The sequence below is a fragment of the Diadema setosum genome, chromosome 16 (assembly GCF_964275005.1).
Source record: "Diadema setosum chromosome 16, eeDiaSeto1, whole genome shotgun sequence".
Classification (NCBI taxonomy): Eukaryota; Metazoa; Echinodermata; class Echinoidea; order Diadematoida; family Diadematidae; genus Diadema; species Diadema setosum.
In genome coordinates, this window is record NC_092700.1 from 15,121,511 (window position 1) to 15,148,886 (window position 27,376).

The 27,376-nt window shown below is 37.4% G+C and overlaps 2 protein-coding genes across 2 annotated transcripts; both read left to right on the forward strand.

The window, feature by feature from the left end:
- Window positions 1–4,117: 4,117 nt before the first annotated feature.
- LOC140240060 (uncharacterized) lies at window positions 4,118–11,260 on the forward strand. The gene is made up of 4 exons (XM_072319869.1): window positions 4,118–4,784; window positions 8,756–8,974; window positions 9,441–9,801; window positions 10,735–11,260. The coding sequence occupies exons 1-4, from the start codon at window positions 4,118–4,120 to the stop codon at window positions 11,258–11,260; spliced, it is 1,773 nt and encodes a 590-aa protein (XP_072175970.1).
- Window positions 11,261–15,928: 4,668 nt separating this feature from the next.
- Window positions 15,929–27,211, forward strand: LOC140239966 (uncharacterized). Its single transcript, XM_072319779.1, has 4 exons — window positions 15,929–16,610; window positions 23,548–23,766; window positions 24,207–24,567; window positions 26,686–27,211. The coding sequence occupies exons 1-4, from the start codon at window positions 15,929–15,931 to the stop codon at window positions 27,209–27,211; spliced, it is 1,788 nt and encodes a 595-aa protein (XP_072175880.1).
- Window positions 27,212–27,376: the final 165 nt, after the last annotated feature.

Here is a 27,376-nt window from a genome sequence, read left to right on the forward strand (position 1 = left end):
AATCACATATCTAAGTTGATTTTTTTTTTTGCTGAAAGCTGACGTCGAAATTATGAAGATAAAAGATATATACATTTCTAAAGAATACTGGAATTTCATCAGTAAGGTGAGGTAAATGTTTTGAGGTGAAATTTTTGCGTATGAGTATATAGTGATATCCAATTTTGAACAGGACTTCTTTTTTCCACTTATGAGCTTGTGTCTTTGACTATTGTAATTTTTCTCAAGCACACAATCTCCAAATGTCAAAATGGAATGGAATTGTTCTTTAATGACCCCCCCCCAAAAAAAAAGAAGAAAAAAAGAACTCAAAACTCTTACCTGGTGCACAGTTCGCACATAACGATATATCTTTTTCTACAGGTCTTCACAGACAACACGCATCTACTTTTTTCCTTTTTATTTTGCATTTATATCCCAATCAAAGTGATCCGTTATAGCAAAAATACAAAAAGAGAGAACATTTAAAAAAAGATGGAATGAAATAAAAAAAAACAACAACAAAATGGTCAAAAATTTGATTACCTCCGCCAAGGAAGAAGGTTATTTTTTTCATCGGCGTTAGTTTGTTTGTTTGTGTGCAAAATAACTCAAAAAGATGTGAACGGATTTAAATGAAACTTGCAGGAAAAGTTGATAATGACACAAGGAAAAGATGATTAACTAATTTTGGTAGTGATCCGAAAATTTTCATGGATTTTTGAAGTTTTTTTTTTTCTTTTTATCTTTTGGCAGATAAGGTCAATGAAGTGTTCAGGATGCGCGTACCTGAGGTTTGCGCTCTAAAGCGCGTTCTCTGCTCGGGGGAAGCGACGCGCAGCTGGAAGCTGATCACGTTAACAAAAGGCTTCTATAGTTAAAAATTGGGTGATTTTCAGCATGCGCATTTGGGTGTAAATGAGCTGCTTTGCGGAGGTCTGCGCTCCCGGAATGTTTTTCTAGTTTCTTCTTTATCCCAACACTTTGATGAGAAACGGAGATAGCACTTCACAAGCCTATCCACACTTCCTTGTAGAAGAAAAGCCTGAGCTGCCATACCTAGAATGCCCTCTTGGTCAATAGGTGTGGCATCCCCGTTCCACGACAGACTCTGGCAGATTACACATTCACTCTCAGGTTCTGTTCCACGTCTTCCGGTACCTGTGTGACCAGGACCCGGGTCTCTGCTGGACACCGTTGTTGGCGCCATAACCTCGCTATTCTTCGTCAGATTATTTTCCCAATCTCTGTAAAGTTCTCCAGTCATAATGATTTGTCCGCATTCCGTCAACGGCAGGACTACGCATCTGTTATCACTATCCCGTTCTTGCGCGCCAACATGTTTTGAACCAAGTAGATTCGCTGCGTCTTTGTGCAAACTCGATCCGCCATCTTGAGAAGCCAAAGAAACTGATGGTATATCGTAATATGTATTCAAGGGGAGCATACCCTCTTTGACATCGTCATCATGATCATTTACATCATGGCAGGCATCGCAATCGACCTTTCTCACTAAGGAGATGGGATAATCACAAGGGTGGTCTGTTGGCTCCTCCCGCTGAGAATTGCTCCGATTCCCATGAAATCCACCTCTGTATGCCGTCTCGTCGCTGCAGATTTCATCTTCCATTTCATCTTCTCTTGACAGACAAGAGTCGCAGCGGGTCTTACATTTTATTTCTTGTCTCCGATACACACCAAGTAGTTGGAGGTTCCACACAATCAGAGCTGGCCAGGTCTTCCTTCCACTCACATTCATGTTGGCTGTTCTCGGCAGTCCGAATGGAGTAGGAAGTTAGAAGAAATTAAAGCAGATTGTGCAGGGCGCGAGCACTTTGTACGCTCTACCATATTTGAACCTCTTGTAGGCCCCCTCCACAATGACTCTTTCTGTTTCTGGTCGGATATTGACTATAATTGGATGAGAGCCATGTATGACCATAAGTTATTAATGTGATTGACGAGGAAGAGAAGTGCAGGTTTCGATTAAATCACCCCTCAAATTATTTTAATTTTCTCGTTTCCTCTTTTTATATAGAAAGATAGATTGATGGAGATAGATGAAGAATTGATAGACAGATAGATAGATACTTAGGGAGAGAGAGAGAGAGAGAGAGAGTGTATTATTTATTGGCTTGTTCAGAGCTTCATCCACTAGATAGGCATGAATAGTTCTTTTTCTTTTGTTCTTTTTTTATCAAGTCACGAGCTCAACACCCACTAGTCATACAGCCAAGAGTCATACAGCTCTCGAGTCATAACAGCCCACAAGCTATAAGACGGTGAAAAAGTCCCATGGGCTTGATGCTCAAGAGTCACAGCCCACGAGCCAAATATGGCCCATGAGCTCGACAATAAACAATCTGTAGGCCTATATATATATATATATATATATATATATATATATATATACACACCATGTATATATATATATATATATATTATATATATATATATATATATATATATATATATATATTGCTTGTCGAAGTTCCTGTATTTTGCTGATTTGTGCTTTGTGTGTTATAATTATTATTATCATTGTTATTTTTATCATTATTATTTTTCGGTTTATTTGTGTGCAAATTATTACCTCAAGAACTGAAGATCCCGTTGCGTTATTTCATTTGGTATGCAATTGCTTGAGAATGCATAGACGCTATAACCTGTGATTTCGACGCAATAATGTAATACACATGATTGTCACCCTGTCACACTGCTGGGTGTGAAGCAAACTAGTTCCCTGAGTACACTTTTTTTTTATTATCTATTTTTTTTTGTCCCCCCCCCCCCGAAATTTGGCGAAGTCAAGATAGGCTCAGATTTCCTCAAAATGTCTGGCCAGAATCTGTTTGAATTACCGTATTTATCCAAACCTTGTCACAATCTCAAAGTTTTAGACATTCAAAACTGAGAGAAAAAAGGTCCCCAGCGTCCGTCTGAGCACCTCACTATTTTGATAGACTTTTTTGAGGAAACATTAATCTTATAAAAACATCATCCGGAGAAACGATTATACTACCCTACCCCTTCTCGATTATCCATAATTTTTACATCATACTTATTTTGTAATACTTGATCTGATTTCTATTCAAAGCAAATGTAAAAATGTTTGGTGAAATAGCATGACAAGAAAGAAATGCCCACGTCAGTTAACCCATAATAATGATTTTGCGGCTTAAAGACCTTGTTATTAGTGAAACATAAATTACTCGATGGCAAAATATCGGGCTCCTCTTGACATTCTTTTATAGCCCTTCCTTCTCCACTTTACATCGCAAAGCTGACTTCCTGTATAAAGGGAACTATAGAAAACATATTCTGGGAGAGAGACAAGTTTATTTTGACAAAGAGAAAATACATTTCGTGGACGTACAAAGACCGGAGTTTCTTCCTTTCGTGTATCCGAAGGCTCATATTGGGTGATGTAACCTGCCACATAATGTTGGTGGTGCCCTTAACGACAACAAAAACAACAACAACGCCCACGGGGACAGCAACAACAAGAACAGCAGCAAAAACAACTTAACAACAACATCAAACTAAGAACAAAATCTCTTTACATACATCCAGCTAGTCTTTTGAGAATAGATGAATCACATAGGCCTAATAGAGTGATGGGCACTTTAAAAGTGCAACATTCGGCGATACTTCGACGCATTCATATAGGCCTACAGTATCATGAAAGACCTCAGCCCACAGCCCACCTTGCACCATCCGCTCTCTCTCTCTCTCTCTCTTTCCGTATTGACCATGTCCATAGACTTCCCACAAAACAGAATATGGTTACTTGGCAATGATAGCGATCGAAACTGATCCATGCTATGAATTATAAAGAGGGAAATGAATGGTGAAAAAATACAAAGGTCTGCGTTCGTATGGGAAATAAAAAGTGCCATCATGACATTAGTCGGTAAAGAGGAAGTAAATGTGTTGATTTTTAGCACTTGTCGTGGCTATCAAGGCTTGATTTATTCCTGACGAAAGCTTTAGGTTAGACCAGTCTTACATGTGAAACAGTCTCTCTAATAGCTTCAGTGGGACGGAGTAGAATATGTTACATCAGCACCTCATCGGTAAGCGTCGTAATCAACGTGGATCATCGAGATTTGAGAATAAGAAAGATTTGCAAGTCAAAATGAGCGAGGTTACGAGATGGTCTCGTCTGATGGAGTGGAATTTTCAATTCGTTGCCATTTATCGAGGACAGAAGATTAACAGCAAACCTCGTTGCGATCGATGTCTGAGGGAAGAAAAATTCCAGGAGGCAAGAGACAACGATTCGATCCCCACAAGGGCACCACGCCATAGGCAGAGCGGTTGCTACAGCGAGGATTTCAACAGCTACCCAGTTATGGACTATCCCATCCCCATATTGAGGGAAACATGTTGCGCGTTCTACCATGACGACGGGGATGATGATGACGATGGACTCAGAGAGGTCCTGCCTCCTGTGGATACATTCTACGATTTATCAGATTCGGATATGCGGAAGACGAAGGAAATGAGAGATGTGGCTAAGAGGTTCTGTCCGGATGGTCCCAGATCGACCATGCGCAGAGACGCTGCTGTGGTCAACCGCCGGAGCAGCAGAATCCGACGCCGGACTGATGCGTCGCCGGGGCGAGGGGGTTACAGTTCTATCAACATCAATTACGAACAGGAAACGGACGTCGGGCACATATCACTGGACAGCGGATATGCAACCCGTCGTCAACCCTCAGCATCTGAAGCAAGCTGTGGTGTTTGCGAGAGTCTGCTCTGGGATGGGGACGCTCGGCCAATCAGATCAGCAGAAAATGAAGGTAATCATTTGTAAGCTCAAAGCACTTATCATATTAATACTACATGTATTCCCAAGTGCTTCGATGACGAACTGCTGTAAAGCAGTTGACAAAAACACGGGCTCCCAAATCTCTATTTCTAGGTCCTCGGTTTGACTCGGCATGTCGTTTTTAGCATTGATATTTAACACTTTAAAGGGAAAACTCCTTATCTTTATCGCTAAGACTAAGTCGGAGGAATCGTAAGGCCATCGGCCCCATGCTCACAGGCATCAAACTGCTTCCTTACTGGCTAATAACAATAGCTGCAACAACACCAGCAACGAATCCAAAGTTCATTTTTTTTTTCGTGGTCAAAATTAATATTCGGCAAGATAAACAATCGGAAGGGAAACAGCTTACATTAAATTTTGTTGATTTATCGTTTATTTTGCTTTGATTGATTTCCGCATTTAATCAAACAGAAAGTGACTACAAAAAGACGTAAAGACAAAGAATATAAATGATAACATAGCATAATGTTATCAATAAAATGATACCATAGCATTACACAGGAAGACAAACATAAGCACTTTAGTTCTGTGCAGCAAATATAAACAAAACATGTAGATAAGATGTATTTTCTTTTCAGTAAATATCAGAGATAACTGAATGCAGGAGACCACCATCGTGAGCGATTAAGCTTAAAATGATGGGGTCTCATAAAAAAAGACTCTACGGCGACACACCTCTCTTGGGGGATTTTGGGTGATCAGATGGGTGCAGTGCAGTTGTCGATATGGATGCGCAAATTCGTGTACCTTGTCAATAATAAGTAAAAGAATATGCGTACATAATATATTGATTTCAATGACAACTGGTCGAAATAGAAATCTGGTTGTACAAAAAAATGTATAGGACGGGACCTATCCATAAAAAAACAGATTTCGATCTGCAGCGTGCATGTTGACGATTGTGGTTAATCGAAAAATAATATGTCTATATACCACAAAAAAATCCATAAGAGGGTGCAAAATTTTATATGTAAATCCAATTCGTCGCAAAATAATTCATAATCTTATAATCAAAATTTGTAGAGGTTTTGAAAATCTGTTGCAGTCTTTGAATAATTTAGCAGCCCTGGTTACATCAGAATTCCCCAGAAGTTGTGTTATCAATGGCAATAAATAACGTTTCTGCCTGTCTTAATTTGACATCTGGACGGATTTTGAAGTGTAAATTTGGTGCAATGCACAATGCAACATTGCCTCCCCTTCTTCCTTAAATAACATTTATAAACTTAAAGTTAGGTAATTCACAAACATCTGGGGAATTTTGATGTAAGAAAGACTGCAAAATCTTCAAAGACTGCAAAAGACTGTCAAAACATTCCAAATTGTTATTCCTAGAGTTTATGATTACGTAGAAGTGAAACATTATCGCAATTATAAGAAATTGTATCATTAAATTAAAAGGGTGAGTAATATTTGCTGTTGTGTACATGTTATAACATCTCAAGAATATCAGGAGAATTCCGTTGTGATTCCATCTAAGTGTACAAAAATGTTAAATATCGGAAATTTGGAAGACAGCAACTGACAGGTTCATTTTGCAAGTGCATACTATAAGGTATACTTGTGCATGTAGTGCATAGTATAAAGTATAGTGTGTACAAAGTGCAGGTGTGTCCGTGTGATTTCAATATACAGTCCAAAGATACAATTAAATCATTCGTATTTAATATATTGTTTTGATTCATATGCCATTACAGACTGATGTTGTTATGAAAATGACATTTCTTGTATTGATTTGTATGTTAAACTCTCCTTTTTTTTTGCATACTCTGTATCATTTTGTTTTCATTTGTAATTGTATTTGGAGAAAGAAAATGCAGAAATAATGAAACCAACCAATTAAACCCATCTTGGTCACATTTACAGTAATATCTTAAATACAACAGACCACCAGAGCATAGCCAGTCCACCCCAGTATCAGGGTATCATTTTTTTTTTTTACGCGCGCGCGCGCGCACACACACACACACTCACACAATATGAATTGTGGGGGAAAATAGATCTGCTAGCACCATAATTCTCGAATTCTATGAGCATGTTTTATATTGATCAGTCGTCTGTAAGATTATATGAAGTATATAAAAAGGAACACTTGTACAATAGATAATTATTACTAAAGACGGTATACAAACTTTTACAAATAGTTATACCAATTGGATTGAGAGATTTTGCGTATATTTGGTTGAAAAAATAGCAGGTAGGTCTCTCCGCGAGAAATGCCCATCTAGGAAGGTGTAATTCTTTTATTGTTTCGCGGGATAAAAAAAAAAAGTATGAGAAAAAGATTGGTTGTTATATAGCGCTATATTTCCCAATTTAGAATCATGTATGAGATTGGCGTGCTCATTAGTATAACGAATATCCATAGCCCACATTATAAAAGTCCTTGCTTGTTTGTATTTCTTTCCAGGAATTTTCACTCATCTGTATTTACTCTCTCGACCATTCTATAGAACAGGTATAACTCATCATCAGACAGATAGACACAATGCAAATCATCTAATGAATTGAGTTAATTGTTGAAAAAGTATATGCATCACCCAGTCCAGAAAGAGATTTCAGAATAACAGAGAAAGTTGTGACTCAAATTCCAACAAACCACCGACCATTATCACATGTAACATGTGCTCATTCACAATGTTTAACCGTTATTGTCGGAAGGTGGGGCAACAGGTATATTACTACAAAAAAAAAAAAGACATGAAAAATAAATAGACAAGATACGGAAAAAAAACCCAGAAAATATATAAGAAAATATATAAAAACAACTATGAACAAAATGTCTTAAGGCATAAATGTACCGGGATGGTAGTTTGATAATCAATAGAAGTATATTTAGTTATAGGCACCTAGCTTCAAAAAAAAAAAAAAAAAAGAGAAGAAGAAAGAATACACACACACACATCAATCACACCGCGACACTGCTAGTAGTAGAATCGGGCTCGGCGATGGAAAGAGTGTAGGTCTATTGTGGAGTGGAGAACGTACGATTGGCGCTTTGATCGTTGAAACTAAAACTAGTTTTGATATAGATCGACACGGGAAATCTATTTTCATCTTCAAAAAAAGTCAGGCAAAACTCGTCCGGATTTTTCTCCTACGTACATGTATGTCCCATGAAGTTCCTAGTATATTCGCCAACAACATAATGAAACTGCATGGTGGCACCTTTCCAAAACTTTAATTACCTAAACCTACTGTAGAAATCGGAACATATCACACTAAAACTTTACTAATTTGCAAAGAGTAGTTCTCCCAGTAACATCTTTCATAAGCGATTTTGCATGGGTAGCTGTACACATTTAGCTCGATCGATGCAAGCTGTGCCGACTCTTTGTTGTGACGTCTGCATATTATCATTATCATAAATCAGATGGATTTTTTTTTTTCCACGGAAGGGCACACAAAATGCTAGTACGTTTGTCATGTTATTTCATCATTAAAGCTTATCTTTTTCTGTCATGAAATAGAGTATAACAGACTTGAATAATAGAAAGGAAGATAAAAAAAGTTTCAACATGCGATAAGAGAACTATGTCGGTAATCTTTAGATAGGCACAGCGATGATGTACCAACGTTATTTGAATCGTTTACCCAATGCGCGTTGACACTAGTATGTAGACAAGAAGCTATTTTGACTTGCAGCTTGCAGTAATATTATACGTTCACAAAAAAAGTCCTCTACTACTTTCACAGGTTATCATTCTCCTTCGTATCCGTCTTTGAGTCGAACATCTTGTGCACGTGAGTAATGGCTATCACGTCGGCACTCTGACTACAAGACTAGATAGGTGTATGACACACATTCGTGAGTTTTCGAATCGATTTGATCAGCAACACCAGTTCAGAGAGGCTATACTCACCTGTCAGAAATCTGGCGCATGACTAAGTGGTACTTTGTATGACAATCGATTGTTCTCTTATTTCTCTTCCTTTAAGATCTTGGCCCAAAGCATCGAGTCGTTGGGGGCGCTATTTCTTTCCTTGTCGTCTCAATCCTTGCGATCGCTTCGATTATCGTATCGGTTCATGGACTCATTCGCATGTTTGGAAAGAAACATCGAGTACTGCAGATGATCTCTTTCTTTTCCTACTGGCTCACTCTCTCCTCACCGATCTTCATCTTTTTCTATTCCCACCTGGTTTCATACTCGAAGGGTACGTGGTGAATAACAATTGTGATGGAACCTTGATATATTGGCACGTAGGATCTATTATTCCTGTTAAGATACATAAACTATTCCATTATCTAAGTCAAAGGTTATCACAACTATATATAATGTATCATATAAAAAAAACCCCATAATACATGTATCCCTATCATCTCTGATATCTGCTCCTTCATTCTTATGTACGAGGTGAATCATCAGGTTCTATCATGTCTATTGTGCTATATATTGTGAATACCCGTATGATAGCTTTCTTCCAACACACATTGATTTAATACTAGCATGTATTTCTGCAGCGTTGATGATGTATTTGTAACCTTCTTCGATTGAAGAGGCAGTTTGAATACATCACTTTAAATGCTTTAATGTACACAATTCAGATTTTATATGAAATATATATACACTGAGCGGAAAATACCATTTTGACTAAAAATTTGCTGCCCGAACTCTAACAGGCGGTCAATACCCGACTGATGTCCACAAGATCGGGGTCAAGCAGAGTGACTGGTACCCTATACTGCATCAGGATTACGTTACCCGACGACTCCAGTACGTCTATACAGCAGCAGTCAACAAAGAGCGAGGACCATGGCGGTGGCTCGCTGTTCTCCTCATCTGGATAGCTATCAACATCGGATTCGAAGTGACCTTTAACATCCTCTCTCAGCGTGAAGGGTGGGATACATTCGAGTTCATCGCGTCTATCTTTATGTGGTACCATTTTGGCATCTTTTGCATCCTTCTATCTCTGATGAGGAAGTCTTTCGAGCAAGAGCTAGAAATCAACCTTACATTCATCCATCGCAACAAAGACCGGTAATTGCAGTAACTTCTTACTCACATTACATGCAGGACAAGGAAACATTGATAACAAGACACGTTAAACATTGATATAAGTCATCTATATCGTTTGGGATGCAGCTGGATAAAACAATAAAACATATGCAAAAGCAATATTGTGTGTTGCCATTTTCTAGACATTGAGAGTCGTTTTAGAAAAGCTAGATATCATGGTGATTTATATAGTTTTGAAGGTACACCTCAATGAAATAACGGTAAAAAAAAGAAGAGAAGAAAAGAAAACAACGTGTTTTGGCATTACGACACTGATGTCAAATCATATTGGTGTCAATCCGACTCACTGAATAGTAATTAATTTGTTTTTAATATCCCTTTGATAGAGAAAAGATCGAATAAAACTAAATGAGCCAGAGGAGGATATGATTAAACAAATGGGAATCACAAACACACTAATAAGGTTTTCCCGGCCATTTAGTCATCTTTTCATTGAATTTTCACTAGAGAAGCTTACTTTCTTCATATCCTAGGTTCATATTCACTGAATTGTAATTCTTATTCGGTTCTCCTTTTTTCTCCCTAATCTATAAATAATATTAAATGTATAGCATTCAATTTCGTCAACTGTTACTGAAATTCTTCCCTACCGCTTTGCAAGTTAGGCATGCTGGTATCAAATCCGTGAATTTTCGAAACAAATTAAACACCCACACACACCACAACTGCCATTAGCATCACTATCCCAACAGCCCAAGGAATAGCACAACTACCAGTAAGCTAAATAAAATATTCTGCCAACGGAACGGAATAATCGACATAACACTATTATCCACATCAATAACTTACGCAATGTTAGCATTTTATGCGAAACTTTTATGCAAAAACTGGAAATCTTTCCATTTCGTAGGTTTGTAATTCTCTATAGTTTATCTTTGATTGTCAATTCAGTAGCATCGACTGGTGTCGGGCTCGTATGTTCGAAACTTACCGAGATTTGCGCCTCTTCAACCGCGCCGTCCACCGCTGGATGCTCATGTGCACGAACCTCTGTCTCATGGGGATAGCCCTGCACGTGTCCTGGAATTACCTGAGTCTCAGCGACAGTATCGCCAAAGCCGACATCGGTAAGGTGATCAATCTCGACCTGCTCATCTTTTCGGAAAAAGGTTTGATCCTCTGCCTACCGGTAGCGGCTCTGCACAGCTTCACGGACTTGAATTACCTTCTGGCCCACTTCCGACTCGCACTGTCCAGGCAACGTCGTCAGGGCAACGAGTTCTTCTGGGACGCGTTGATTCGATACTTGGACACGCTGCGCTACGGAAACTCTCGGGGTAGCACTCACTTGAAGACGTTACTCACCATTTTCTCCGTCTACATCGGGCTTCAATTGGGTTGGCAAGACTGGAACTACCATGGCTTCGCAGGTATCACTACTACATCTGTTCCTTCTTCAGCGGCACCTACAACCGAGTAGATAAGTCGTCGAGTTCCCAATTAAAGACATTAATTGAATCTTTATATCAAACATGTTTGTTTTTAGTTAAAGCTCCAAATATTTGTTACCATTTAGGCATTTCAGTGATAGGTTGAATGCCCGCCTCAGAATCAAAATCTGATAGGGAATCTTCTTATAGTTCATTATACTTTTGAATACATATTATGAAAATATTTGCCTTCTACATACACAGCACTACATAATTGAACATGTAATAACTTCTTAATTTCACCTGTCCATGCGATGGGGTGGCGTGTTCACAGAAGTCGCCTATTTTATCCTTGGCCTCCTATTTTATCTTTTGCCTTTATCATGATATAATTTCTTTGTGTTCCTTCCTTCTTTATTTTTCTTTTGTGTGATCAACTGTGTGTGTCTCTGTGTACTGTTGTTTTGTCAGTATTCTATTTTATTTATTTTTTTTTACATAAAGCAAAATTAATAGTGTCTATGTCATAATATTTATTTCACTTTGTTCGTATGCCTTCTATTCTCTAAAGATACTTTAAATCCAGTACTTTGTAGGAAATGATTTTTCTATTATGTATACATATATACATATATATATATATATAATATATATATATATATATATATATATATATACATGTATACAAGAATAATTGTTAAACACTCTAACTGTAAATAGATGAATTTAGATATAGTGCACTCCAGTTACAACGAACATGGTTCTATCGAAGTTTCCTTATAGCGAAATCAAAATTCAGGTTCCAGAATCATTATCTGTATTAAAAAGTCTATGGTACAAAATTTTCATCTTCATGTAACCCTATCAATATGAAAGAGAATAAACATTCCTTCATTTCATTGAATTCTATTGCAGTCTTGTACGAAATTAAAGAATATCAAACAATGAAATGGAGTAATGCAAACAGATTACCACTGAATGTTACAAAGACGGAATAATGTATTTTCAGGCCTTTAGGCAATGTTGTATTTAAGATAGTACTCCTTTTGAAGTTGTTTCTTCCATCGAATTTTTAGGTGTTTCTGTTGATTATAATCTTTGCTGGAAATGTCATATTAATGATATTGGAAAATTATTTCACGGAACATGGGTATAATGAACACGTGGAAATATTACCTTCCTTCATCAGCATTAATGATGTTATATTCATGTTTGATATTACCGTATCTGAATTACGATATATAAGCTTGGGGCAATATCTATCTGACGTCATTACATAATTTTTTCTTACTGCAAAAGAAGACCCTCAGAATTGTTTTTAGTCTTGAGCTCCGAACACATACTGATGCTTTGTTTTTCGGTTATAAAGTCTTGAAAATAAAAGATCAGTATTTCTTTGAACTCTAACAGTTGATATATGATTATGACAGTAATCATCTCCCTAAGACATCTTACGATTTATTTCATCCAAATAGTCACGTGCATAAATATCCCATTGGACAATCAAATGAATTCCATCTTCCTTTGGTCAAAACAGTACATACCCAAAATACATTCGTTTAAATTTGACCCAAATTTTGGAATGCCCTTGATGACAGTTTAAAAGAAGCTTGTAAACTTATCACATTAAAATATAATCAAAGAAAACGATAGACAACATTATTCGTGCTTCCAGCTCTCCTGACAATGAAGTGGTATATTCTCTTTTTCTGACGTCTCTACATTCTTTTCTGCCCTTTCTTCTTTTTACTCTCTTGTATTTTGTTGTTTTGTAATATCACCGTGTTCTCTTCCTTGTACGATGCTGCGTTTACATGTTTTTCCTTGGTTTTCTTTTTTCTTAATATTTAACATCAGTGGGCAATCGCACGAGTTTGTGTGTATGTATTTACTATTGTATGTTTATTCTTCTCCATCATTCATTTTGTTGTAACGTTGTAAGATTAGTCTGAAATTGTTTTTTTTTTTTGGTACTTAATGATTACCGTTTATAATGGTGTTGTTTAGTGACATATTGCTGAGTTTTGAGTGATTCACGTATAACAAGCCTTGCTTTTGAGTGGATCACTCTTTTTTTTCATCCTTTTCGGTCAACCTTTTAAAGCGTGCATTGATATTCTTAGTTATTCTTCTTTGATGTACATTTTATATCTTATCATATACTTTAAGATTCACGATGCGTTATGTATTTTCCTTTTTCAAACTGATCCTATAATGTAATGGTGTAATGCATACTTTTTATTTTGTTATACTCTTTGTTGGATATCGGTTGGAGAATAAATGAAACTGAACTGAACTGAACTGAACTGCACTGAAAAATCTGAACTTGAAAAAGTGTTTAATTTTATTTCCCCTATTTTTTTCTTTGCTGAGTGTAGAAATCATTCTTGGTTCACTCCTTGTATCACATTCCGTTCCGAGGAAAACTTCCGTTATATCAATCCAAATTTAAATAGGGTTCGTTATTGCCAAAGTTCGTTGTTACAAAAAAAACACAGATAGCATATAACTACGTAGATGTTCGTTCATTCGAAAATAAAAAAAAGGTTCATCATTATGAACTTTGGAGGTGTATTCCAAACTATCGGTATTCCCAAAATTCGTCAATCTTAACATAAAATAGGGTTTGATATTACGAAGTTTTCTTAATAATCTTAAGAAAAAATAGGAATTTTCTTCATTCCGAAGGTTTGTTAATGGGACTAAGTGAAGTTCTTTAATTGATAAAAAAAGGTGTGTACAATAGCAAACCTTTGGAATTACAAACTGTATCGTCTCCGGATAAAAGAACCCTCGGAATAACAAACCGTTTTCATTCTAGAGTAAAAACATTCGGAATAACGACATTATTACATCTTCGGATTAACAAACCTTTCGAACAACCAACGTTTTCTCAATTTTGAAATTGCAAAATAAGTATTCAATGAACAAATTCAATAAACTGGGATTTTCTTTTTCATCACATATCGTATTTGTTCGGTTATAACAAAATTTCGATGAAACGAAAGAAAACTGCCAGTTGCGACTATTTCGTTATAATTGGAGTGCACTGTACATGTACCGTATATACAAACCCCTCGGTGAAGTAATTTAACTTGGCTCCATATTTCAAATGCAAGACATGAGGTCATGAGGTCATAGGTCAAAGGTCAAGTGAAAATGGTAATATTTCACTTTTTTTCCATATCTCGCAAATGGTTCAAAGTATCTTCATGGAACTTAGTACATATGCATGTACTACCTGGCAGTTATTATGTAGGGAATTTGAGGTCATGGATCAAAGGTCAGGATCAAATGTCAGGTCACCTCCTCAAAATTTCACTATTTCCCTCATATTCATGCAATGCCTGCAGGATTTTTTTTTTAAAACTGAATATATATATATATATATATATATATATATAGATTCTCTTGGAAGTTTCCTGCCAAAAGGTCAAAGGTCAAATGGTCAGAGGTTAAGTGAAAGTGCTAGATTTCACTTCTTTCTCCACATCTCGAAAGTGACTCATGGTGTCATGAAACTTATAACATGTCTATACATGTTTTACCTGACAATGATTCTCTTGGGAATTTTAGGGTCATAGGGTCAAAGGTCAAAGGTCATGATAAAATGCTAGAATTTTACTTTGTAATATTGAAATTACACTTTTCCTACATACGTTGAAAATTACTCAATGCATAAACTTATCAAATGGTAAAAAGTCAAGTAAAAATCCTCTAATCCCCCAATAACTGCATTCTTAAACAATAGAGTCATTCATCCCATTCCACCTAGTTCAAGGAAAGTGAACATCCAACACATTGATGACAAACCAACCATTTCAGTATTTTGCCAATTATGTGAAACTGTCATCACACATTGCCAAGACATTGGACTACATACCTATTAAGAGAACCATGCATTATGGCGGAGGCAAACCAGTCACCATAACGACATTTCTAGTTTATGTCTGTTATGAGAACTTCAAACCTCCTTCACAAAGTAACGTCATAACTTCATAACAAGAACAAGAATAACAACTCAATAACACCAACACCACCACCAACAACATCAAACTAAAAACAAAATCCCTTTAAATACATTCAACTAGAGTCTTTTGAGAAGAGACGAAATCACATAGGTTTAAGAGAAGGACGGGCACTTCCAGATGCAACATTCTGTGTGGCGATGGTTTGACACGTAGGCCTATGTATAGGCTTACAGTATCATGAAAGACCTCAGCCTGCACCCCACCCACGCACTATCACATAACGCACCCGCTCTCTCATTCTCTCCCTCTCTTTCTCTTTTTCCATTTATCATATCAATAGATGTCCCGCAAAATGGAATATGGTTACTGGACAACAGCTGCGATCGAAACTGATCCACGCTATAAAGAAGAAAATGAATTGTGTGCGGTCTGCACTCTAGTTATCAATGGGGGAATAATTGCGAAAATATATTCCTATGGCAAATAGAAAGCGAGAACATGATATTCATTTTTAAAGTACAGCCGCTGAAGAGGAAGTAAATGTATTGTTCATTTCGGGCACTTGTCATAATTAGCATAGCTTGGTTTATTCCTGAAGAAAGCATGAGGTTCTTAAGAGTCTTAATCTGATACAGTCTCCTAACCTCCCAGTGGAAGGAGTAGAATTTTCAATATCACATCATCGGTTAGCATCGTAATCAATTTGGATCATCAAGAACTGAGACTAAGAAAAATTTGGAAGTCAAAATGAGTGAGGTTACGAGATGGTCTCATTTGATGGAGTGGAATTTTCAACTCGTTGCCATTTATCAAGGACAGAAGATTAACAGCAAGCCTCGTTGCGATCGATGTCTGAGGGAAGAAAAATTCCCTGACGCAAGAGACAACGATTCGATCCCCACAAGGGCAACATGCCCTAACCAGACCGGTTGCTACAGCGACGATGTCAACAGCTACCCAGTTATGGACTATCCCATCCCCATATCGAGGGAAACGTGTTGCGCGTTCTACCATGACGACGGAGATGATGATGACAATGGACTCAGAGAGGTCCTGCTTCCTGTGGATACATTCTGCGATTTAACAGATTCGGATATGCCGAAGACGAAGGAAATCAAAGATGTGGCTAACAGGTTGTGTCCGTGTGAGCCCAACATATCAACTACGCGCACAGACGCTGCTGTAGACAAGGGCCGGAGCAGCCGACACCGGACTGATGCGTTGTTGGGAAGCAAGGGTTATACCGATAATGACATTTCCACCAACATCAATTACGAACAGGAAACGGACGTCGGGCACAATCCCATGTTACTGGACAGCGGGTATGCAACCCGTCGTCAACCCTCAGCATCTGAAGCAAGCTGTGGTGTGTGCGAGAGTCTGGTCTGGGATGGGGACGCTCGGCCAATCAGATCAGCAGAAAATGAAGGTAATCATTTGTAAGCTCAGTTCAGTAAACATTATTCCCAAGTGCTTCGATGACGAACTGTTATAACTCAGTTGACCAAAAAAGGGAATCTCAAATCTTTATATCTAGCCCCTTGGTTTCAGTCTGTCGGTTTTAGCGCTGACGTTCACAAAAAAAGACCTTTAATTATCGGATGAATAGTAAGGCCATCGGCCCCATGTTTACAGGTATCAGACTGCTTCCTCACTTGTCGATAGCAATTGCAGCAGCAACAACATCAACAAATTCAAAGTCCATTTTTGTGGTCAAGTATTGGGGAAAGTAAACAATTGGAGGAGAAACAACTAAGATTGGTTGATTGATTATTTTTATTTGACTTTATCTATTTCCGCATTCAACATATTGTTCAATCAAATACCAATTGAATAAAAATGCAAAGACACAAAGACAAAGAATAACAAGGGCAATAATTTCAAGTAATAGCATAACATTACACAAATAGACATACATGACATAAGCAAAATATTGTGCAGCAAACATATGCAAAACATGTAAATAAGCTACATAGTATTTTACCATTAAATATCAGAGATGATTGAATGCAGAAGACCATCATTGTTAGTGATTGAGCTTGAGATGAGTGGGGCCTCAAAAAAATACTATCCGGTGACACACCTCTCTTGGGGAAAATTGGGTCATCAGGTGGGTGAGTGCAGTTGTAGGTGTGAGTGCAGAATGCATTTGAATTATGAAAAATAAAGATCATAAACGTGTAGTACATTTATTATTATCTTGACTCAATGAGTGGGAGCATTATGGTTGTATAAAAAAACGTTTTCAAGTGTAAATTTTAAGGAGTAAATATTAGGTGTTACAAAAAACATTTCCCACTTTTGATCCTTAATAGTTCAAAAACTATATATCGGATAACACTGACATTGATATGAGCAATTGCTGATAGTGTACAGTTTTGTTGAAGGCAATTTCAAAATGACAGCATAATTCAGTTTCACTAAATGAAACATTAATTTTTCAGTTAGGTTTCAGATTTTGCTCTATTTTCGACCCTCTGTACAAAACTTTAACTTTGCACAGACGTCAATTGGTGTGTATGGGAGTGTGTAGTTGACACCCAGACAATGGTCCTGGACAATGACCAAGATTTGAATGCACTATAATTATTCACGAGGAATTCCACTATCACGGCTAGTCTTTATTCATTCTGAAATATGGTGTATGCAAGCACATGGAAACATCATGTGCTTACTTTTTTTTCATGTGCATGCATTTCACCCTTTGCTAGGAATTCAGACCTAGACCCCGTTTACAGTGCGAGGCTCGGCCGCGGCCGAGCCGCGGCCGAGCCCAGCCCCGCTTCAGTGTAAACGCGCAAAAGGCCAAATGCGAGGCCAAAATTGGCCTCGCATTTGGCCACGCTCTGGAGGTGGTCTCGGCCGCGGCCGAGCCGCGGCCGAGCCCGGCCTCTTCTTGGTGTAAACGCAAACTGGGCCAAATGCGCGGCCAATTTTAGTCTGGCTTCCAGACCCTCTGCCCGTACTATTCGCTATTCACGATATTAACCCCCTCAACGTGGAAAACTAGTATAGTTTAAGGTGGTTTTGCCCTGCAAAGGATTTTTCCTTCGGCAAAGGCCTTTGCCCGAACGGCGTCTTCGTCGCCACGGAATCCAGTTGGCAAAGGGTCTGAAAACCAGGCTATACCAAATTGCGTTTGTTTACAAGCAGAGCGCCACTACGACAAAATATTGAAAGGTTTGAATTAAAAGCGCGGCCGAGCCCAGCAGTGTAAACGGACAAAATTGCGAGGCTCGGCCGCGCAATCGAGGTCGGGCTCGGCCGCGACCGAGCCGCGGCCGAGCCCGGCCCCGCGCTGTAAACGGGGTCTTGCAGTGCCCAGGGCATAAATAATTGATAAAGCATTCATGTGCCTTTGAGCAGAGCTCTGAACAGGTGGTATTCAGGTCCATTGTTCAGGGTCATTGTAAGTACACACTCACATACACATCATTAGTTTCTGTGTAAGGTTCAGGTTTTTGTACAGAGGGTTAAAATCTGACCAAAATCTAGAACCTTACTCTGAAATTAATCATGGATTTCATGAAAGTGATATAGGTTTTCATATTCAAATCACTTCCAACTAAATTGTACACTATTCAGCTATTACTCATATCAATGACAGTTTTATCTGATATATAGTTTTTGAGCTATTAAGCATCAAAAGTGGGAAATGTTTTTTGTAACACCTAGTAGTGAACAAAACTTTATAATGTCTTGGGAAGATTATTCCAAGTGTCCGGAACCGAGTGTCTGATATATTTGTGAGTCACTAATAATTTGGGAATGGTAGGATGGAAATTTCCACATATCCAAGTAGGGCATACAAATGAACAGAAGTGTTGAACCTAAACATGTTACTAAAGGATGATAGAAGTTGATCATGAATTACATGTACTTGAACATAATGTCTGCTACTTGAATAAAGTTCAAAGAAATTTGTAATGTTTTAAGTTCATGAAATAAACAATCATTTATATAAATATTATTTATTTACAAAAATGTGATCCACTACAAATACGTATAACTTTCTTTGGTAATTTAAAGATTTAAAGAGAATTGATTTCTGAAGAACCACACTTTGCCCATGCAATATTGAAATAACTTATATATGGAAGAATTAGGGAACTATATTAAGAAAATACAGTTGAATGAGGGAGAAGAAACTTCAGCTTGGAAATGATCCCAATGTTTTCAGAAATACAACTTAACACACATTATAGTGTGGTGCGAATGCTCGTTACAAGTCATATTGTCATCTATATAACTATACTCCCCAAAAGGTAGAATTTATTTTCTTTTGTAAAGATATATCAACAATCCTAATAAATATTAGCGTGTCTTTATCATAAATAAATTCATTTATTAAAGTTAAGTTTAAAATGCATGAAATTGTCTTTTTATCCTCAAAGATAAACTCTAACCTACTTGATCCTTTACTGATTTCAAAGTGTAAAGTATTATTCAAAGACTTGAGGTCTTTATTAGAATAAAATATACATGTAGCAGTTTCATAAAATAAAACAAAAAAGAAGGGGGAGTGTATTAATGATAATACCATTGACATAGAGAAGAAATAATAGTCTGCCCAAGATCGAGCCTTGTGGAACACCGCATTTGATTAGAAGAGGATCGGAATCCAACCCACTGAAAGTAACATATTGTCTTCTGTTGGTTAAATGATCTTTGAACCACAGAAATGATTGACCCTGAATACCATAATGATTGAGTTTGGAGAGTAAAATAGCGTCGTGGAGAGTATCAAATACACTACTCAAATCACAGAATATACCTACACGTTCTTCATAGTTAGCAATATTACTCGTAATCTTCTTAAAAATTTGAAGTTATGCTAAAACAATATAATAATTCTTCCTGAAACAATATTAATTTGCTCAGAATCGAATTTGAGAAATCTATTGTAAACATTTTTTTTGATATACTAGGAAGTAAGAAAAAGGAATATAATTGCTAATTTCAAAGGGATCATTTTAAAAAAGGGACTAACTTTATCTGTTTTGAACAAATCTGAAAAAACACACCTTGTAATTGGGAAGGATCAACAAATTAATATACAAGTTAAAAATTCTGCGAGTAGATTAATGGAAATTAAATCTGTAAGGAGCGTCGTACTTATTTTTTTTTTTCAAAACCGTAAGATTTTGAGTTATTAAGAGATAGGGTGTAATATTAACAATTTCATTGGGATTTGTTGGGTTAAAAACAAAAAACCGCTCGATTTTGGTCGGGGAGATAATCTGTAAAACAAACATGAGTATTACTAATTTTGCAGGAAATTCCGATCCCATATTTGTGAAAAATGAATTGAATGAATTGACATGTAAAGTGGGATCTTCTTCCTTGACGATCAGCCCGTAATAAACTTATAGTAGGTAAATTAATATATATATATATATAATATATATATATATATATATATATATATATATATAGATAGATAAATGTATCTGGGGAATTCTGATGTAACCAAGTTTCACCTATTCCAATGACAGGAAATGCAAAATTATTTCAGGAATGCAAAAGATACTCAAAATATTTCAAAATACTTTTTTTTATATAAATTGATTTGTGTGAAAAATACTGCTGCTACCACAATGGTCGAATTCTATGAGCAATTTATCAGTCGTCTGTATGATTACATGAAGCATATTTAAGAGAAAGACTTGTATAGTAGGTAATTATAAAGTCGGTATACATGCAAACATACGCGTAGTTATATATACCATTTGGATTGAGAGATTGTTCGTACATTTGGTAAAGGATAAAATCAACAGGTGGGTGTGTCATTCAAGTAATACCTATTCTTTAAAAAGGAAGGTGTAGATTTTTCCCGCAGTGCATGCCCGAAATGATAAAGATTTGTGTTTATATATATATATATATATATATATATATATATATATTTATACATATACACCGCTACTATTTACCTATTTTAGAATCATACATGCATATGGGATTGGCGAGCTTGTTAAAATAACCAACATAATTCGCTATTTTCGGTGATTATTAAAGTCTTGAAAAAAAGATACACACGCAAATCAAGCAATCGCAAAATGCAGCTCTCCGAGAAATAAAGGAATAAAAAAGGATATGAGCATTAATGAGAAGTAAGTAAAATAAAAGGCAATGGCGTGAAAAAAGAAGAAATTCGAGAGAACCAAATGAAATGGCACACATGACGGTGGTTATATCTCTCCCGTCCAAACATCCGAAAGCAATTGATACTATTTAATATCCAAAATTCATCTTTCCTGGTACAATATGTTCCAAATGTCCGGATGCAACAGACTGAAACAGACTGAAACCGAAATTCTAAGAAGTTTCCTGTTGTCAACCTGCTTTATGCTTTTGAAAAATGAAGAATTGTTACTTCTGAAAAAAAATGAGCAAAATTTTTCTCGACCTCGTAATTTTCACGTATGACTTTTAAGTTTATACCGCATGAAGTAATTTGCTATCTGTAAAACCTTAATTATCATCACATAATTGTGTCTTATTGATCGCTAAGCCCATTAAAGGGGCATTCCACACGATTTTCATAATTTCAAATCATGTAGTACATAAATCGACAACTCCATGTACAGATTTGTGGAATTTATTGTGGTTCTTGAGCAGAGAAACAATACTTTGAAAAACCTAAAACAAATTATACTGAACAGGGATGATGACATAGGAGGCTACATATTTCAAATATGTAGCAGTATAATTCAATTACAATACCATACCATTCCTTGCGACTTCACCTGTGTATAATCTATGCATGCCTTCTTCTTTTGTTCTGCTTCCTTGAGCCCCAATTCATACATTCTTATGGTGACTTTGCCATGTCATCATTCTTTTCATTGCAATTTGTTCTAAATGTTGAAAATATTTTTATTCTTAATCCCAATTATCATAAATTCTGAAACTCTGTCCTCAGTGTAACTAATCTATAGTTGTTCAAATGCAAAAATTTGAAAGTCATCCGGAGGTCTCCTTTAAGTCCGTTGAAGCTTATCTCTGCCAGTCATTAAAGAGTACTACACCTGAATAATAGAAGGAAGGGCACAAGATAAAAATGTAATTCTTCCAATACTTAGATATACTTTTCAATAGGTCATTTCTGCTTTGGCCAATATTCTGATGGAACCTCCTCTGAATATTCCGATTCTTTCTCTTTTATTTCTTTTATTACCTCCGCCAAGGAAGGAGGTTAAGCGATCATCGGCGTTGGTTTGTCTGTTTGCAAAATAACTCAAAATGTTGTGTACGGATTGAAATGAAACTTGCATAAAAAGTCGATATTAGGCGCGGTCACACTGACAAAAGATCGAGAAGATTGAAGTTCTTAAAGATCTCGAAGTTTTTCCATTGTGACCGCAAACTTCCCGCGAAACTTTCCGCAAAACTTCTCACAAAACTTCCCACTCCAACTAGGGATGTTTCCCTCACCCTGCCAAACTTCTCGATCTTTTGGTTTAGAAGTAGATGATGGATTTTTGTATTCATTATTATGATGACTTACCCATTGCCTTACCCATTGACTTACCCATTGCGATCCGCCAATGATTTTCACCTACCTCTATCTCGTACTTCTTTTTATCAAAGATCTATCATTTACATTGGTCCTACCCTGTGGAATTCTCTCCCCTGTGCAATTCGTAATGCTAACTCTTTGAATACGTTTAAATCTGGTTACAAAAAAGCTCTTCTCAATAATTACAGCCAAATTTATTAAGGTAAGGAGTATGTTTTTTATCCCCTATGTTCCGAGACATCCTGTATTATTGTCATTTTATGTTTTGCTTTGTCTTGTCTTGTCCTGTTCTAACGTTTTTACTTTCATTGGAACACATTATATATAATTGAAATTGAATGAATTATTCTAGGTCAGCTATAAATAAGGGACATCTCCTTTCTGGCTGCTACCTGCCATAGCATATTTGTTAACTATAGATTGTCGGTAATCTCACGTAAAACGATGATGTACCAACGCTACTTGAAATCGTTTACCCAATTCGCGTTGACCCTAATAATAGTATTATGTAGACAAGAAGCTATTTTGACGTGTAGCTTACAGTAATATAACGTCCACACACACACACACACACACACACACACACAAAATCCTTTACTTCTTTCACAGGTTATCATTCTCCTTCATATCCATCTAAAAGTCGAACATCTTGTGCACATGAGTAATGACTATCACGTCGGCATCCTGACGACAAGACTAGGTAAATGGCACTCATTCATGAGTCCTCAAGTCGATTTGATCAGCGCAACGAGTTCAGAGAGGCCACTCAACGGTCAGAAAACAGGAGCATGATTAAATTACACGGTGTTACAATTACGTGTTCTCTTATTTCTCTTCTATCAAGATCTTGGCCCGAGGCACCGAGTCGTTGGTGGCGCTGTTTCTTTCATTTTCGTCTCAATCCTTGTGATTGCTTCGATTATCGTATCGGTTCATGGACTCTTTCGCATGTTTGGAAAGAAGCATCAAGTACTACAGATGATCTCTTTCTTTTCCTACTGGCTCACCCTCTCCTCACCGACCTTCATCGTTTTCTATTCCCACCTGGTTTCATACTCAAAGGGTAAGTGATGAATAACAAATGTGAAGGAACATTGTTATATAGGCACATAGGATCTATCATTCCTTTTGAATTTAAACAATAACCATTCCATTACCTCAGTCTCAGATTATCATAACGCATAGTATGAATATCATCGAAGAAAAAAGAATCTTCCTCTTATCTCTGCTATCTGCTCTTCCATTGTTACATACCAGGTGAGTTATCAGGTAATATTGTGCTATGATATCGCGAATACCCGTATAATACATTGTAGCTTTCTTCCCTTACAGACTGATTCGATTTCAGCACGCTATGTCTTTGTGACCTATTCAGTTTGGAGAGACAGTTTGTACACATCAGTTTAAATGCTTTAATGTAGACAATGCAGAGTCCGAATGAAATATATACACAAAACGTAGAATACCATTCTGTCTACAAATTTACTGTTCGACCCCTGATAGGCGGCCAATACCCGACTGATGTCCACAAGATCGGGGTCAAGCAGAGTGACTGGTACCCTATACTGCATCAGGATTACGTTACCCGACGACTCCAGTACGTCTGTACAGCAGCCGTCAACAAAGAGCGAGGACCACGACGCTGGCTCGCTGTCCTCCTCATCTGGATAGCTATCAACATCGGATTCGAAGTGACCTTTATCATCCTCTCTCACCGTGAGGGGTTGGATACATTCGCGTCCATTGCGTCCATCTTTATGTGGTACCATTTTGGCATCTTTTGCAGTCTCCTATCTGTAATGAGAAAGTCTTTCGAGCAAGAGCTGGAAATCAACCTCACATTCATCCATCGTAACAAAGACTGGTAATTGCAGTGACTACCTACATTGGTCCTACATGACAAACAAGACACGTAAAACACTGAGTACAGTATAAGTCATGTACATCTCTGGGATGTAGCTGGATTACAACATTAAGTTATATGCAAAAAACAATATTGGATGTTGCTGTTTGTAGACATTGGAACCACAGTAGTTTCAACTAAGCCAGATATCAAGGTGATTCGTATAGTTTTGAAGGTACATTTAAATGAAATAACTGTAAAAGAGGGATGAAAACAATGCAACGTGTCTTCTCATTTCGACATTGATATTCGTATCGGTGTCAATCCGACCCACTGAACAATTGCTGAATTGAAATAGATGTATTTGTTAGGTTTGTGAGAAAATTAAAGAAAACTAAGACCCCGTTTAAACATTGATTTTTGATGTAAACGCACGAAAATCGAGATGGAGTACCAAAAGCGAGGCCGGCCCGAGACGAGTCTTTTGTCGATCTTAACGAAAGCGGACCCGAATGTCCGGCCAATTAAAGCCACTCGGATGTGCTATATAGAGAGAAAGATGCTATGCCTACATGTGTGAAGAGGGTCACTACGTAATGTATGCGAAAGGAAACTTCGCCGGGCGCTGCTCGACAAGGCAGTGTAAACGTACGAAATTCTGGGCCGAGTACCGCAACGTATGCTGTTACAGGGATCTAGTGAGCCAGAGGACGATATAAATAAACAATATTGGTTTACACAAACACACAGATACATATTTTCCAGGCCATTTTCGTCATCTTTTCATTGAATTTCTACTAGCGAAGTTTGCTGCGTTCACATCCTAGTTTCAGATTCTCTAAATTGTCATTATTATTCGGTTTTCCTTTTTTTTTATATTTAGAATAGTATCAAAATCAAACATTTGATTTTTGATTTATCTTTATTTCTTCCGTTTTATTTTCACAGAGTAGCCCTTTCAGTTAAAAGAAACATTATTTACAAAGGAGCCCTGCATAAAAATACACAATAAATACAAAGTTACATACAACAGTACAGTAAATAAAAAAAAATAATACACAAGGCTTACAAATTCAATACACAATAAAAAAAAAGTATAATATGATAATACATTTCAGACAAAACATATTTCACAAAAAAGCTCGGAAGCTCACATAATACATCACAAGGGCCTATTACGATACCCGTCCGGCTGACACATAAACTGCCAAATCAGTGAGTTGCCCGTGCGAACTTCTCGAGATCTATAAAAGAACGGTGCACCCCCACCCCCGTCAACTGTTATTGAAATTCTTTTCTGCCGCTTGTTAGCTTGTTAGGGATGCTGGAATCAAATCCCTTAATTTTATAAACAAAATGAATTGAATACCAACACACACCACAACCACCATGCATCAACAGCCCAAGGCCTACACTACTCCGAGCAAGGTAAACATGCTTACAACGAAACGGAGTCATCGACGTAGAATTATTAGCCACAACAATATCAGGACAAGTCCACCTTCATATACATGTGGAGTGAGTAAATGCAACAATATTAGTAGAACACATCAGTGAAAGTTTGGGGAAAATCTGACAATCTGTTCCAAAATAATGACTTTTTAAAGTATCTACTGGATGAGAAGACTATTACAGTGTATGATGTCACATGCGTACAACGATATGAAGAAAATAAAAAGAGAATTTCTCAAAACTTTAGTTTTTGAAAAAAGTGCACATTTCTTCAACTTGTTAATGATGTATGTTAAAGGGCAATAATATTTCCCCTGCCTTCTGAAAGAGGTAAGTCAGGTGTTCTTTTGTTATGCGAGAAAAGTGGAAATATGTTGAATTTTCTTTATACTTTCTTTATATCGTTGTACACATGTGACATCACAAGCTATAGTAGTCTTCTCATTCAGCCGTGACTGTGCAGAAACTTCAAAAATTCATAACTTTTGAACGAATTGTCCGGTTTTCCTCAAACTCTCTCTGGTGTGTTCTATTAATATTGCAGCATTCACTCAACCCACATACCAATGAATGTGAACTTGTCCTTTAAGCAATGTTAGCATTTTATGCAAAACTTAAACACCGGAAATCCTTCTATTTCGTAGGTTTGTAATTATCATGGCTATTCTTTGATTGTTAATTCTGCAGCATCGACTGGTGTCGGGCTCGTATGTTCGAAACTTACCGAGACTTGCGCCTCTTCAACCGCGCCGTCCACCGCTGGATGCTCGTATGTACGAACCTCTGTCTCATGGGGATAGCCCTGCATGTGTCATGGAACTACCTGTGTCTCAGCGACACACTCTCCGAAGCCGACATCGGCAAGGCGATCAATCTCGACCTGCTCATCCTTTCGGAAAAGGGTTTGATCTTCTGCCTACCGGTAGCGGCTCTGCACAGCTTCACGGACTTGAATTACCTCCTGGCACACTTCCGACTCGCACTGTCCAGGCAACGTCGTCAGGGCAACGAGTTCTTCTGGGACGCGTTGATTCGATACTTGGACACGCTGCGCTACGGAAACTCTCGGGGTAGCACTCACTTGAAGACGTTACTCACCATTTTCTCCGTCTACATCGGGCTTCAATTGGGTTGGCAAGACTGGAACTACCATGGCTTCGCAGGTATCACTACTACATCTGTTCCTTCTTCCGCGGTACCTACAACAGAGTAGATGAGTCGTCGAGTTACATATTAAGACATTTAAAGTCCATATTATTTAAACTGCTTTGTCTTTAGTAAAAGCCTCAATTGTTTGTTGCACATTTACCCATTTCCATGATCGGTTGAATGCCCGCTTCTGATTCCAAATGTGTAAATTATTAATAGGTTGTTAATC

Coding starts and splice junctions, on each gene's coding strand:
- LOC140239966 (XM_072319779.1), top strand. CDS start 15,929: ATGAGTGAGGTTACGAGATGGTCTCATTTGATGGAGTGGAATTTTCAA. Junction 23,767..24,206: donor CCTGGTTTCATACTCAAAGG/GTAAGTGATGAA, acceptor GACCCCTGATAG/GCGGCCAATACCCGACTGAT. Junction 24,568..26,685: donor ATCCATCGTAACAAAGACTG/GTAATTGCAGTG, acceptor TTAATTCTGCAG/CATCGACTGGTGTCGGGCTC.
- LOC140240060 (XM_072319869.1), top strand. CDS start 4,118: ATGAGCGAGGTTACGAGATGGTCTCGTCTGATGGAGTGGAATTTTCAA. Junction 4,785..8,755: donor CAGATCAGCAGAAAATGAAG/GTAATCATTTGT, acceptor TCTTCCTTTAAG/ATCTTGGCCCAAAGCATCGA. Junction 9,802..10,734: donor ATCCATCGCAACAAAGACCG/GTAATTGCAGTA, acceptor TCAATTCAGTAG/CATCGACTGGTGTCGGGCTC.